This window comes from Mytilus californianus, unplaced genomic scaffold (genome assembly GCF_021869535.1).
Source record: "Mytilus californianus isolate M0D057914Y unplaced genomic scaffold, xbMytCali1.0.p SCAF_5, whole genome shotgun sequence".
Classification (NCBI taxonomy): Eukaryota; Metazoa; Mollusca; class Bivalvia; order Mytilida; family Mytilidae; genus Mytilus; species Mytilus californianus.
The window spans coordinates 113,582,314-113,596,917 of NW_026262701.1; the positions used below are offsets into that span (position 1 = coordinate 113,582,314).

The following is a 14,604-nucleotide window of genomic DNA, read 5'->3' on the forward strand; positions in this document are numbered from 1 at the left end:
TCAATGATTCACTACTCCTCTTTATATTTGAAGGTCAATGATTCACTACTCCTCTTTATATTTGAAGGTTTATGATTCACTACTCCTCTTTATAGAGCTTAACCTGACTTATACCGCACATCACTTTTTCTTAATTACTAAGAAACATGTCGCGACGCCATCTTTAATGAACACCGACAAACTACAGCAATGCGTCTATTTGAATTGTCTTTAAAAGAAGACTGGTTAACTAGGATCTGTTAATCTAATACTTCATGGATAATGTACCCGACTAATCTGCTGTACATAAAATGCATTACTTATTTTCATAAAGAACGATGCATGGATAGTTTCATTGGTCGCATCTCAAAATGAAAAAGAACGTCACGCCATTGATTGAATGTATTATTTCAATACCAGGCTGAAGCTAGCGAGCAATAACCAAGTTCATTGTTCAATATTTTTAGCTGCACACTTTGGGAAATTTTATTTCGATTCTGAAATTGCTAAATTCGATGATATTGCTTAACTTCCAGACACATCAAACTGTAACAATTCGAATTGAGCTAAAACATTACAAGAATATGTTTGTTCTTCGGTCAGTTCAAATATAAATATTCTAGGTGTGGTTTTTTTTATAACTTTATCTCATTAAATGTGATATAAATCAGGAAAGAAGTATCGATTTGGCTGCAATTGAGCGCAATGTTATGATTTTTCAGGAGTTCAACACTACAACTCATAATGTGGATATCTAGTTCGCTGTGTAAATACAAATGAATATCTAACAAAAAGAAATCTCATAAGAATATCTCAAGTTAATAAACGTCAACTTTACTTGGAGAAATCAAAATATATCTTCATATCTTATTTATTCTCATAAGTTCTTTTATGATCGCATGCCATCATGTTATTGTTTGTTCAGAGTACGCAAGGAATCGGTTTCAGCACAAACAAAAATAAATTAGCAAAATTTACAAGTCAGAACAGTACCATAAGCAATGATAAGCAATTAATGCTCTCAATCGATAACCATTTACTTAATCCTGATCATCAGTATGTATAGTGAATCGGATAAGTAGGAGAAGGATCACAATCCAGTACGAATGGAGTCCCTTTAAAAACATACCATCTTTCAAATGGGATATATCGTACCGAGATGAAATTAATCAAAGATACTAAAATGTGTAATATAATCAATGCAGTTTGACTTGTTTTTCAAATATAAAAAGAAGATGTGGTATGATTGCGAATGAGACAACTCTCCACAAGAGACTGCTGCACTCAAATATATTTCTATTTTTAGTTGATTCAACCATCACATATAATGCGTTATTCATTAATCAAAAAAGCTAATCATAAAAGCCTTTTGATGACAAAGTATGAAGGTAAAAAATACAGTATACGAGCCTCGGGTCATTTTGTGTTCCACTGGATTCTTACATCATACGATAAAGCGCTCATGTATCAATTGTATCGTAACTACTATAAATTAATAAAACTACAATTTCTCTATTGATATACACAAGTTTTTACGAAATAAGATTCTTTTAATCTTTTAAACGATTTTTTTTTTCAACTTTCAAAATATCTACTATTATATCATTAACTTAAATAATTTCCGGGAAATGGTGTTCGGTCCCTAAGGGAGCAACCATTTAACTTCAAGGGTGGAAAAATGGGGGGGGGGGGGGGGGGGGGGTTAGGTTTTTTGTCCGAGTCAGAAATTTTTTTTTCGCGCAAAGCGAACATTTTTTTTTCAGTTCTTCAAAGCTATCAATCAAATTATTTTTTTTTCAAAATTTGACACTATAAGGTATGGGGAAAATCTAAATAGATTTAGAACTTGATATTACTTTATTATTTCTTTGGTATTTTGGGTGCTCGTTATTATGTATTGAGGTTGTGTTGATATAGTTTTATTTATATAAGAAGTTTTTTTCAGTTGAATAGTTAGAAATTAGGATCCGGCAAAAACACAAAAGATGACAAGACCGGGAAGTACATTGAAACTAGGTTTTAACATTTCAAAGAAGCATCCCTAAGTCGGGAACCTGTTGTCCTGTGGTTGTCGTTTGTTGATGTGGTTCATAAGTGTTTCTCGTTTCTCGTTTTTTATATAGACTAGACCGTTGGTTTTCCTGTTTGAATTGTTTTACACTAGTCATTTTGGGGTCCTTTATAGCTTGCTGTACGGTGTAAGCCAAGGCTCCGTGTTGAAGGCTGTACTTTGACTTATAATTGTTAACTTTTTACACATTGTGACTTGGATGGAGTGTTGTCTCATTGGTACTCATACCACATTTTCTTATTTCTATATACATTAAGATTAATCCTTTAAATAGTGATATTTTCTCAAAAGCAGAAGTGGATACGTTGTTTTATTTACCGTAAACATTAAATCGCGGTATTTTGAAACAGTTGATAGGTGTAAAGATGAAATTTACTCGACTGAATTGAGTATTGTGAACGGCTTTGGTTCATTCAATGGATGATATACCGAAGGGAAGTTTGGAAATTGTTTATCATTAAAGTTGATACGAATGATGCATAAATCAACATAACATAACGGTGTTTACAGTCCTCGTTCTAATTGGAAATATAGAACCTTCTCAAACACTTAAACATTTTGCTTAGTTCTTTAATTTGAAGTTCAGATATATGAATATGTAATGTCACTCTATAACCCACATTTCAGTCCTTGCTTGCATTTCATATATCCAAGTGAGCTTGTGGCAAAGGCCACTACCGAATCTAGAATGGCTGCTTAATATCTTGACCTTTTCTTTGATATTGGCACAGATTGACGACTTGAAACAAAAGTCTATGACATGTTACATTTTAATTTTCAAATGTCAATGTCTCAGTTCTCAATAGAAGCATACCTTTTGTGTCATCGTATGGTGTTTACGTATCCCAAATGATACCTTAAGCTCATGCATGTTGACAATACCGACTTCATGAACAGGGGTGTGCTCCTGACACATGTTGCACCCGTGTGTTGCTCGTTTTAATACAAATTCAGTTATATGTACAGAGCTATGATGAAGAAACTGCGACTGAACAACAAAATAAGTTTTATGGTCACCATCACGAATTGCGTTACCTTTAAGCTTTACAGTGTCTCAACTCATTAGCAACATTTTTTCGCAGTTTAAGAAATTTGTTTTGAATACTAAGTACCATATCAGGTCTGAAAATTTACCATTTGTGTCCCATTTCTGCTTGGGACATTTTGACTGATTGTGATTCGCAAATGCTGTTGACGCATCTGATTTCAACTATTTTTGAAGTTCATGGGATTCCCTCAGTTTTTGTCAACTATTTTTAAAGTTCATGGGATTCCCTCAGTTTTTGTCAACTATTTTTGAAGTTCATGGGATTCCCGTAGTTTTTGTTTGAAAAATTGAACATCGGTATTTTTTCATTTGCTTGCATATATTGTAATAAAACAAGAAGCTCTCAAGAGCCTGAATCGCTCACCTGTAATTTTTTGCTTAAATCTTTCATCAATGATTATTTATGCTTTTCAATATATATTAATGAGTGGCTTAAAAATGCCATTTAAATGTTCTTTGCATCTGTCATATTTTTTTCAAAAGCAAAAAAATGCATTTTACCCCTATGTTCCATTTTAGCCATGGTGGCTATGTTTCTTGACGTACAAGGAAATAAAATACAAAATTTATACTAGATACTCTGAAACTCATTCAGCCCACGTTTGGCTGACATTGATTCAGCAGTTTCAAAGGAGAAGATTTTTTAAAGTAAGCAAACCAAATGAACAAATTGTGAAAAATTGTCTTTAAAGGGCAATAACTCCTTAAGGGTTCAATTGACAATTCTGGATATATAAAACTTATTTGTTGATCTTACTTTCTTGAACATTTCTGCTGTTTACAATTCATCTTTGTCTATAATAATATTCAAGATAATAACCGATAACTGCAAAATTTCCTTAAAATCATGAATTCAGCGGCAATAACCTAAAAATAAGATACCCGATTTGGCTGATAATTTCAAGACAGGTAGACCTTGACCTAATGAATATCTAACTTCTTGTCTGATTTGCTATAAATGCTTTAGTTTTAGAGATATAAGTCAAAAACTGCATTTTACCCATGTTCTATTTTTAGCCATGGCGGCCATGTTTTCTGCGGAAATAAAAAAATAAAACACAAACTTTATTCTAGATACCCTAAGAATCATTCAGCTTAAGTTTGGTTTAATTTGGTTCCCTAGTTTCAGAGGAGAAGATTTTTTAAAGTTAGAAAACATGATAAACAAATTGGGTAAAATTGTCCTTAAAGGGCAATAACTCCTTAAGGGGTCAATTGACAATTTGGTCATATGAACTTATTTGTAGATCTAACTTTGCTGAACATTTTTGCTGTTTACAGTTTATCTTTGTCTATAATAATATTCTAGATAACAACCAAAACCTGCAAAATTTCCTTAAAATTACCAATTTAGTGGCAGCAATCCAACAATGGGTTGTTAGATTCATCTGAAAGTTTCAGGGCTGATAGAACTTGACCTAAAGAACATTTTTATCCTGTCAGATTTGCTCTAAATGCTTTAATTTTTGAGATATAAGCCAAAATCTGCATTTTACCCCTATGTTCTATTTTTAGCCATGGCGGCCATGTATTTTTACGAAACAGAAATTAAAACACAAATTTTATTCTAGATACCCTAAGGATCATTCAGCTTAAGTTTATTTGGAATTGGTTCAGTAGTTTCAGAGGAGAAGATGTTTGAAATAGTTTACACCGGACGGACGAAGACAACGGACGCCAAGTGATGGCAAAAGCTCACATTTCCTATGGAAAGGTGAGCTAAAAACTACATTACGTACTCTAACAATATATTCAGGTAAAGAGTAACTTGCCTTCCCACTACTCTAAACCTTAATGGGGATTAAAACTTTATTCATCAATTACAAATACAAATTAAAAGAACAAGTGTTTTATCATAATCAGTGCGATATCAATGCTAGCCCTAGTTCAGATATCAAATGAATTTATACAGACCAGACCGTAGGACATAAACAATCGGAAACCTTCCATAAACTACAATCCTGTCATCATGGCAAGTGTATACTGACCATCAGATAAACCTTCCACAAACTACAATCCTGTCATCATGGCAAGTGTATACTGACCATCAGATAAACCTTCCACAAACTACAATCATGTCATCATGGCAAGTGTATACTGACCATCAGATAAACCTTCCACAAACTACAATCATGTCATCATGGCAAGTGTAAACTGACGGTCAGATAAACCTCCCACAAACTACAATCATGTCATCATGGCAAGTGTATACTGACCATCAGATATATGGAAACCTTCCACAAACTACAATCATGTCATCATGGCAAGTGTATACTGACCATCAGATAAACCTTCCACAAACTACAATCATGTCATCATGGCAAGTGTATACTGACCATCATATAAACCTTCCACAAACTACAATCATGTCATCATGACAAGTGTATACTGACGGTCAGATAAACCTTCCACAAACTACAAGCATGTCATCATGGCAAGTGTATACTGACCATCAGATAAACCTCCCACAAACTACAATCATGTCATCATGACAAGTGTATACTGACGGTCAGATAAACCTTCCACAAACTACAATCATGTCATCATGGCAAGTGTATACTGACGGTCAGATATATGGAAACCTTCCACAAACTACAATCATGTCATCATGGCAAGTGTGTACTGACCATCAGATAAACCTTCCACAAACTTCAATCATGTCATCATGGCAAGTGTATACTGACCATCAGATAAACCTTCCACAAACTACCATCATGGCAAGTGTATACTGACGGTCAGATAAACCTTCCACAAACTACAATCATGTCATCATGGCAAGTGTATACTGACCATCAGATAAACCTTCCATAAACTACAAGCATTTCATCATGGCAAGTGTATACTGACCATCAGATAAACCTTCCACAAATTACAATCAGGTCATCATGGCAAGTGTATACTGACGGTCAGATATATGGAAACCTTCCACAAACTACAATCATGTCATCATGATAAGTGTATACTGACGGTCAGATAAACCTTCCATAAACTACAATCATGTCATCATGGCAAGTGTATACTGACGGTCAGATATATGGAAACCTTCCACAAACTACAATCATGTCATCATGGCAAGTGTATACTGACCATCAGATAAACCTTCCACAAACTACAATCATGTCATCATGGCAAGTGTATACTGACGGTCAGATATATGGAAACCTTCCACAAACTACAATCATGTCATCATGACAAGTGTATACTGACGGTCAGATAAACCTTCCACAAACTACAAGCATGTCATCATGGCAAGTGTATACTGACCATCAGATAAACCTTCCACAAACTACAATCATGTCATCATGGCAAGTGTATACTGACGGTCAGATAAACCTTCCACAAACTACAATCATGTCATCATGGCAAGTGTATACTGACGGTCAGATATATGGAAACCTTCCACAAACTACAATCATGTCATCATGGCAAGTGTATACTGACCATCAGATATATGGAAACCTTCCACCACAAACTACAATCATGTCAACATGGCAAGTGTATACTGACCACCAGATAAACCTTCCACAAACTACAATCATGTCATCATGGCAAGTGTATACTGAGTCAGATGAACCTTCCACAAACTACAATCATGTCATCATGGCAAGTGTATACTGACGGTCAGATAAACCTTCCACAAACTACAATCATGTCATCATGGCAAGTGTATACTGACGTTCAGATAAACCTTCCACAAACTACAATCATGTCATCATGGCAAGTGTATACTGACGGTCAGATAAACCTTCCACAAACTACAATCATGTCATCATGGCAAATGTATACTGACCATCATATAAACCTTCCACAAACTACAATCATGTCATCATGGCAAGTGTATTCTGACCACCACATAAACCTTCCACAAACTACAAGCATGTCATCATGGCAAGTGTATACTGACCATCAGATAAACCTTCCACAAACTACAATCATGTCATCATGGCAAGTTTATACTGACCATCAGATAAACCTTCCACAAACTACAATCATGTCATCATGGCAAATGTATACTGACGGTCAGATAAACCTTCCACAAACTACAAGCATGTCATCATGGCAAGTGTAAACTGACGGTCAGATAAACCTTCCACAAACTACAAGCATGTCATCATGGCAAGTGTATACTGACGGTCAGATAAACCTTCCACAAACTACAATCATGTCATCATGACAAGTGTATACTGACCATCAGATAAACCTTCCACAAACTACAATCATGTCATCATGGCAAATGTATACTGACCATCATATAAACCTTCCACAAACTACAATCATGTCATCATGACAAGTGTATACTGACCATCAGATAAACCTTCCACAAACTACAATCATGTCATCATGGCAAGTGTATACTGACGGTCAGATATATGGAAACCTTCCACAAACTACAATCATGTCATCATGGCAAGTGTATACTGACCATCAGATAAACCTTCCACAAACTACAATCATGTCATCATGGCAAGTGTATACTGACGGTCAGATAAACCTTCCACAAACTACAATCATGTCATCATGGCAAGAGTATACTGACGGTCAGATAAAACTTCCACAAACTACAATCATGTCATCATGACAAGTGTATACTGACCATCAGATAAACCTTCCACAAACTACAATCATGTCATCATGGCAAGTGTATACTGACAATCGGATAAACCTTCCACAAACTACAATCATGTCATCATGGCAAGTGTATACTGATGGTCAGATAAACCTTCCACAAACTACAAGCATGTCATCATGGCAAGTGTATACTGACAATCAGATAAACCTTCCACAAACTACAATCATGTCATCATGGCAAGTGTAAACTGACCATCAGATAAACCTTCCACAAACTACAATCATGTCATCATGGCATTGTATACTGACCATCAGATAAACCTTCCACAAACTACAATCATGTCATCATGGCAAGTGTATACTGACGGTCAGATAAACCTTCCACAAACTACAATCATGTCATCATGGCAAGTGTATACTGACGGTCAGATATATGGAAACCTTCCACAAACTACAATCATGTCATCATGGCAAGTGTATACTGACGGTCAGATAAACCTTCCACAAACTACAATCATGTCATCATGGCAAGTGTATACTGACGGTCAGATAAACCTTCCACAAACTACAATCATGTCATCATGGCAAGTGTATACTGACGGTCAGATAAACCTTCCACAAACTACAATCATGTCATCATGGCAAGTGTATACTGACCATCAGATAAACCTTCCACAAACTACAATCATGTCATCATGACAAGTGTATACTGACGGTCAGATAAACCTTCCACAAACTACAATCATGTCATCATGGCAAGTGTATACTGACGGTCAGATAAACCTTCCACAAACTACAATCATGTCATCATGGCAAGTGTATACTGACGGTCAGATAAACCTTCCACAAACTACAATCATGTCATCATGACAAGTGTATACTGACGGTCAGATATATGGAAACCTTCCACAAACTACAATCCTGTCATCATGGCAAGTGTATACTGACGGTCAGATATATGGAAACCTTCCATAAACTACAATCATGTCAACATGGCAAGTGTATACTGACCATCAGATAAACCTTCCACAAACTACAATCATGTCATCATGGCAAGTGTATACTGACGGTCAGATAAACCTTCCATAAACTACAAGCATGTCATCATGGCAAGTGTATACTGACGATCAGATAAACCTTCCACAAACTACAATCATGTCATCATGGCAAGTGTATACTGACGGTCAGATAAACCTTCCACAAACTACAAGCATGTCATCATGGCAAGTGTATACTGACCATCAGATAAACCTTCCACAAACTACAATTATGTCATCATGACAAGTGTATACTGACGGTCAGATAAACCTTCCACAAACTACAATCATGTCATCATTGCAAGTGTATACTGACGGTCAGATAAACCTTCCACAAACTACAATCATGTCATCATGGCAAGTGTATACTGACGGTCAGATAAACCTTCCACAAACTACAAGCATGTCATCATGGCAAGTGTATACTGACGGTCAGATATATGGAAACCTTCCACAAACTACAATCATGTCATCATGGCAAGTGTATACTGACCATCAGATATATGGAAACCTTCCACAAACTACAATCCTGTCATCATGGCAAGTGTATACTGACGGTCAGATATATGGAAACCTTCCACAAACTACAATCATGTCATCATGGCAAGTGTATACTGACCATCAGATAAACCTTCCACAAACTACAATCATGTCATCATGGCAAGTGTATACTGACCATCAGATATATGGAAACCTTCCATAAACTACAATCCTGTCATCATGGCAAGTGTATACTGACGGTCAGATATATCGAAACCTTCCACAAACTACAATCATGTCATCATGGCAAGTGTATACTGACCATCAGATAAACCTTCCACAAACTACAATCATGTCATCATGGCAAGTGTATACTGATGGTCAGATATATGGAAACCTTCCACAAACTACAATCATGTCATCATGGCAAGTGTATACTGACCATCAGATAAACCTTCCACAAACTACAATCATGTCATCATGGCAAGTGTATCCTGACGGTCAGATATATGGAAACCTTCCACAAACTACAATCCTGTCATCATGGCAAGTGTATACTGACGGTCAGATATATGGAAACCTTCCATAAACTACAATCCTGTCATCATGGCAAGTGTATACTGACCATCAGATAAACCTTCCACAAACTACAATCATGTCATCATGGCAAGTGTATACTGACGGTCAGATAAACCTTCCACAAACTACAATCATGTCATCATGGCAAGTGTATACTGACGGTCAGATAAACCTTCCACAAACTACAATCATGTCATCGTGGCAAGTGTATACTGACGGTCAGATAAACCTTCCACAAACTACAAGCATGTCATCATGGCAAGTGTAAACTGACGGTCAGATAAACCTTCCACAAACTACAAGCATGTCATCATGGCAAGTGTATACTGACGGTCAGATAAACCTTCCACAAACTACAATCATGTCATCATGACAAGTGTATACTGACCATCAGATAAACCTTCCACAAACTACAATCATGTCATCATGGCAAATGTATACTGACCATCATATAAACCTTCCACAAACTACAATCATGTCATCATGACAAGTGTATACTGACCATCAGATAAACCTTCCACAAACTACAATCACGTCATCATGGCAAGTGTATACTGACGGTCAGATATATTTAAACCTTCCACAAACTACAATCATGTCATCATGGCAAGTGTATACTGACGGTCAGATAAACCTTCCACAAACTACAATCATGTCATCATGACAAGTGTATACTGACCATCAGATAAACCTTCCACAAACTACAATCATGTCATCATGGCAAGTGTATACTGACGGTCAGATATATGGAAACCTTCCACAAACTACAATCATGTCATCATGGCAAGTGTATACTGACGGTCAGATATATGGAAACCTTCCATAAACTACAATCCTGTCATCATGGCAAGTGTATACTGACGGTCAGATATATGGAAACCTTCCACAAACTACAATCATGTCATCATGGCAAGTGTATACTGACCATCAGATAAACCTTCCACAAACTACAATCATGTCATCATGGCAAGTGTATACTGACGGTCAGATATATGGAAACCTTCCACAAACTACAATCCTGTCATCATGGTAAGTGTATACTGACGGTCAGATAAACCTTCCATAAACTACAATCATGTCATCATGGCAAGTGTATAATGACGGTCAGATAAACCTTCCATAAACTACAAGCATGTCATCATGGCAAGTGTATACAAACGATCAGATAAACCTTCCACAAACTACAATCATGTCATCATGGCAAGTGTATACTGACCATCAGATAAACCTTCCACAAACTACAATCATGTCATCATGGCAAGGGTAAACTGACGGTCAGATAAACCTTCCACAAACTACAACCATGTCATCATGGCAAATGTATACTGACCATCAGATAAACCTTCCACAAACTACAATCATGTCATCATGGCAAGTGTATACTGACGGTCAGATAAACCTTCCACAAACTACAATCATGTCATCATGGCAAGTGTATACTGACCATCATATATATGGAAACCTTCCACAAACTACAATCATGTCATCATGGCAAGTGTATACTGACGGTCAGATATATGGAAACCTTCCACAAACTACAAGCATGTCATCATGGCAAGTGTATACTGACCATCAGATAAACCTTCCACAAACTACAATCATGTCATCGTGGCAAGTGTATACTGACCATCAGATAAACCTTCAAAAACTACAATCATGTCATCATGGCAAGTGTATACTGACCTTCAGATATATGGGTTTTTCTCTTGATTTTTGTTGAGGGATATTTAGAGTTGCGGGCGACAGGATAAACTATTCCTTTCTGGACAGGGTTCATTTGTCCTAGAAGCGCCACGATGTTACAGTATTGTTGTATATTATTTCCACAATTTTATATTAATATATGCCTGAAGTGTATTTTGCAATGAAGAAATGTTTTGAAATGTCCTATGATGCTGGACCAAAGCACGCTACATGTTGTACACAAACCTTCGACCAGCACTCTATTCCAATGCAGAACAAGTCAAATGTCCGAAGCTTAACATTCATAATTGCAATATTATTAAGATTTGTAGTTTAAGAATTTTGTCGTGTTCGTTAATCACTATAGTGAGACTTTGGACCTATGTGGATATTTGTGATTTATTTAGCTTAACCTTGCTTGCTTATCAGAATATATATGTTCCAGACAAGGGTCAGAACCTTTTAATAACGTTCCCACAATACAAAAATCATTTGAGGTCTGAATTACTCATTAAAGTTAAGTTTTTAGTATGTTTAGTGCGATATTAAATTATCCTGCATAAAAGAGATTTGGGATTGAACAACCGAAACTTTTACAATTTCTAAACGAATAAAAGGCGGTTCTAGTCACCAAAATGCCTTTTTAAAGTTCTTAGTCTATTTTATAATGATTTATGTTCCTATTGATACATTTTATTTTAAAAAAAAGTCTTGACATTGTTTCAGCTCAAATATAAGTCAGTTTTGAAAGAATTTTTGTTGCCAGTTTGGCATATACCAAATTCAACCTAAATGCCCAAAACTTAAATTAGTCACCAAAATGCCTTTTTAAAGTTGTTAGTCTACTTTATAATGATTTATGTTCCTATTGATACATTTTATTTAAAAAAAAATTCTTGACATTGTTTCAGCTCAAATATAAGTCAGTTTTGAAAGAACTTTTGTTGCCAGTTTGGCATATACCAAATTCAACCTATATGCCCAAAACTCAAATTTTCCACTTTCATTGAGGTATACTAGATAGGTATCTTGAGAAATACACATTTTGTCACATTTGTTTATTCATTTTGTATAGTTTTGACGGCCGTTGTTCTTATTATTTGAAAAATTACGTCTTTTTAAAATGAAAATCACCCCTTTTTGTAAAATCGCTTCCGTTTACTCTGGAAACTCCTTTAGTGATGCATGGTTTTCCTTTTTTTATGAAAAACTGAATAAGGAGGAAAACAGATGCAAGTTTGCAATTATTCTAATGCAAAAACAATGTATTTAAATTGGAATCAAATATTCACTATTTTATTTTCTCTCATGAAAATGGTTAGTGAAATTCGATATTGATTTCTTAAAAACTGAACTAAATTTTCTTTTGACGACAAATTAATTTTAAAGTACACACATTTTCGAATCGAATGATATATGATATAGCCGTGTAGTAGTTCTGACGATTGAATTTTGAAAATTCTGACTCTGGTCATTTGTTTATTCATTTTGTATAGTTTTGACGGCCGTTGTTCTTATTATTTGAAAAATTACGTCTTTTTAAAATGAAAATCACCCCTTTTTGTAAAATCGCTTCCGTTTACTCTGGAAACAAATTTCAAAAAAATATCCCATCAATCATGATAAAATTGCACGAAGTAATTAGTAAAATTCCAGTCACGTCTTATCTAATAGGGCTATTAAACAGGAAGTTAATAAAATGACCCTATTAATAATCAAAACAGTATTGCTCTCTTATACGCCGGTCATGACCCTTCAATCATTCTTCAAGAAACAATGAAGGGGCTACTAGTATGAAAATGTAATTTGGCAGTCAAATATAGGGAATAAAAAAATATCCCATCAATCATGATAAAATTGCACGAAGTAATTAGTAAAATTCCAGTCACGTCTTATCTAATAGGTTCTTCTTCAATTGTTGATTAGCATTGTGACCTTTAGTCTTGGTTTTATGCACCGTTGCGTTGCTGTCTTCATTACGTTTACCCAACATTGCATTTCTTCCAATGCTGAAATTAAAGTGAAAACCCAATATAATTGCATTCTGAGCAAGTTTTTCTCCAGTCACTAAGCGGTAAATGAAATATGACGGTTCGCCTATTTTACAAATAAATGTGATTAATATTTGGTTATAAAAATGAAAATAGACTTACAAGCAAACTGTTAGGATTAGAAGCAAAATCGTTAACAGCCATCCTGGTACAGAGATAACACCAAGAATCTCCATAGTATATAATCTACCTGAATCAATACTTGTAAGTGTGTTTGTTTATCAATTATACCTATATATATTCTATTTATATGCTATCTATGAGGTATGACGATGAATAATGTTTATCACAGGCAAAACGTTATTGTGAAATGAAGATCATGTGATATTTTTTTATTTAATTTTTTTTTTTTTTAATTTTATCCCCGACGCCTCAATCTGATGTGTTCACTCTCACTGCATCTTAGTAGTTAATTAACACGATACGATAAGAGAGTTAAAAGAGGGGTCTTAAAAGACGTGAAGACAAAAGTCAATCGATATACTAATAAGAATCCAAAAGCTCATACATAATCGGCGAATTTCTTTTGAAAATAATGATACCTTAAATTGAAGCGAGAAAACTAATCGGTTTATAGTGAACAAATAGAAATGTGTAGTATTGTGGCACACATCAGATATTTCACAGTGTATAATCAATTTCAAATTAAATTATTCATGACGTGCAGCAAAATTTGATTTCTTATATAAAATTATATCCCCATTTTGAGGTTCCAAAATAGGAACCAGACTCAAGCTAGCGAACAATAAGCCAGCGAACAATAAGGTGTATCAAGCTAGCGAACAATAAGCCAGCGAACAATAAGAAATACGCGCCAAACTGATCTTGCCTAAAAACCGAAGACTTGCATTAACACGAAACGTTCTTTGAAATCTGATGACAATCATTTCCAGTAGGAAGACGAAATGCAATACATTTTCACAAAGACTACTAATTGAAAACTGTTTATTTATTAATTTATATATTTATTTATTTATATATTCAAGACATCATAATTGTTCTTGACCACAGGGCATCTCTTGTAGGATTTTCAAAATTCCTTTTAGGTTCTCCTCTCCCTTTTTGATTACCTTTGAGTAGAAACGGTTTGTCTTTATAATCATCAGC

At 35.3% G+C, this 14,604-nt stretch overlaps 1 protein-coding gene across 1 annotated transcript in view; it reads right to left on the reverse strand.

Annotated features, from left to right (window-relative positions):
• LOC127700684 (cytochrome P450 3A21-like) overlaps positions 1 to 13,758 on the reverse strand; it is a 37,230-nt gene extending 23,472 nt beyond the window's left edge. Inside the window, exon 1 of the mRNA XM_052204281.1 lies at positions 13,600 to 13,758. Coding sequence (XP_052060241.1) covers positions 13,600 to 13,673 — 74 coding nt within the window. The 5' untranslated portion in view covers positions 13,674 to 13,758. The remainder of the gene's footprint in view (positions 1 to 13,599) is intronic.
• Positions 13,759 to 14,604: the final 846 nt, after the last annotated feature.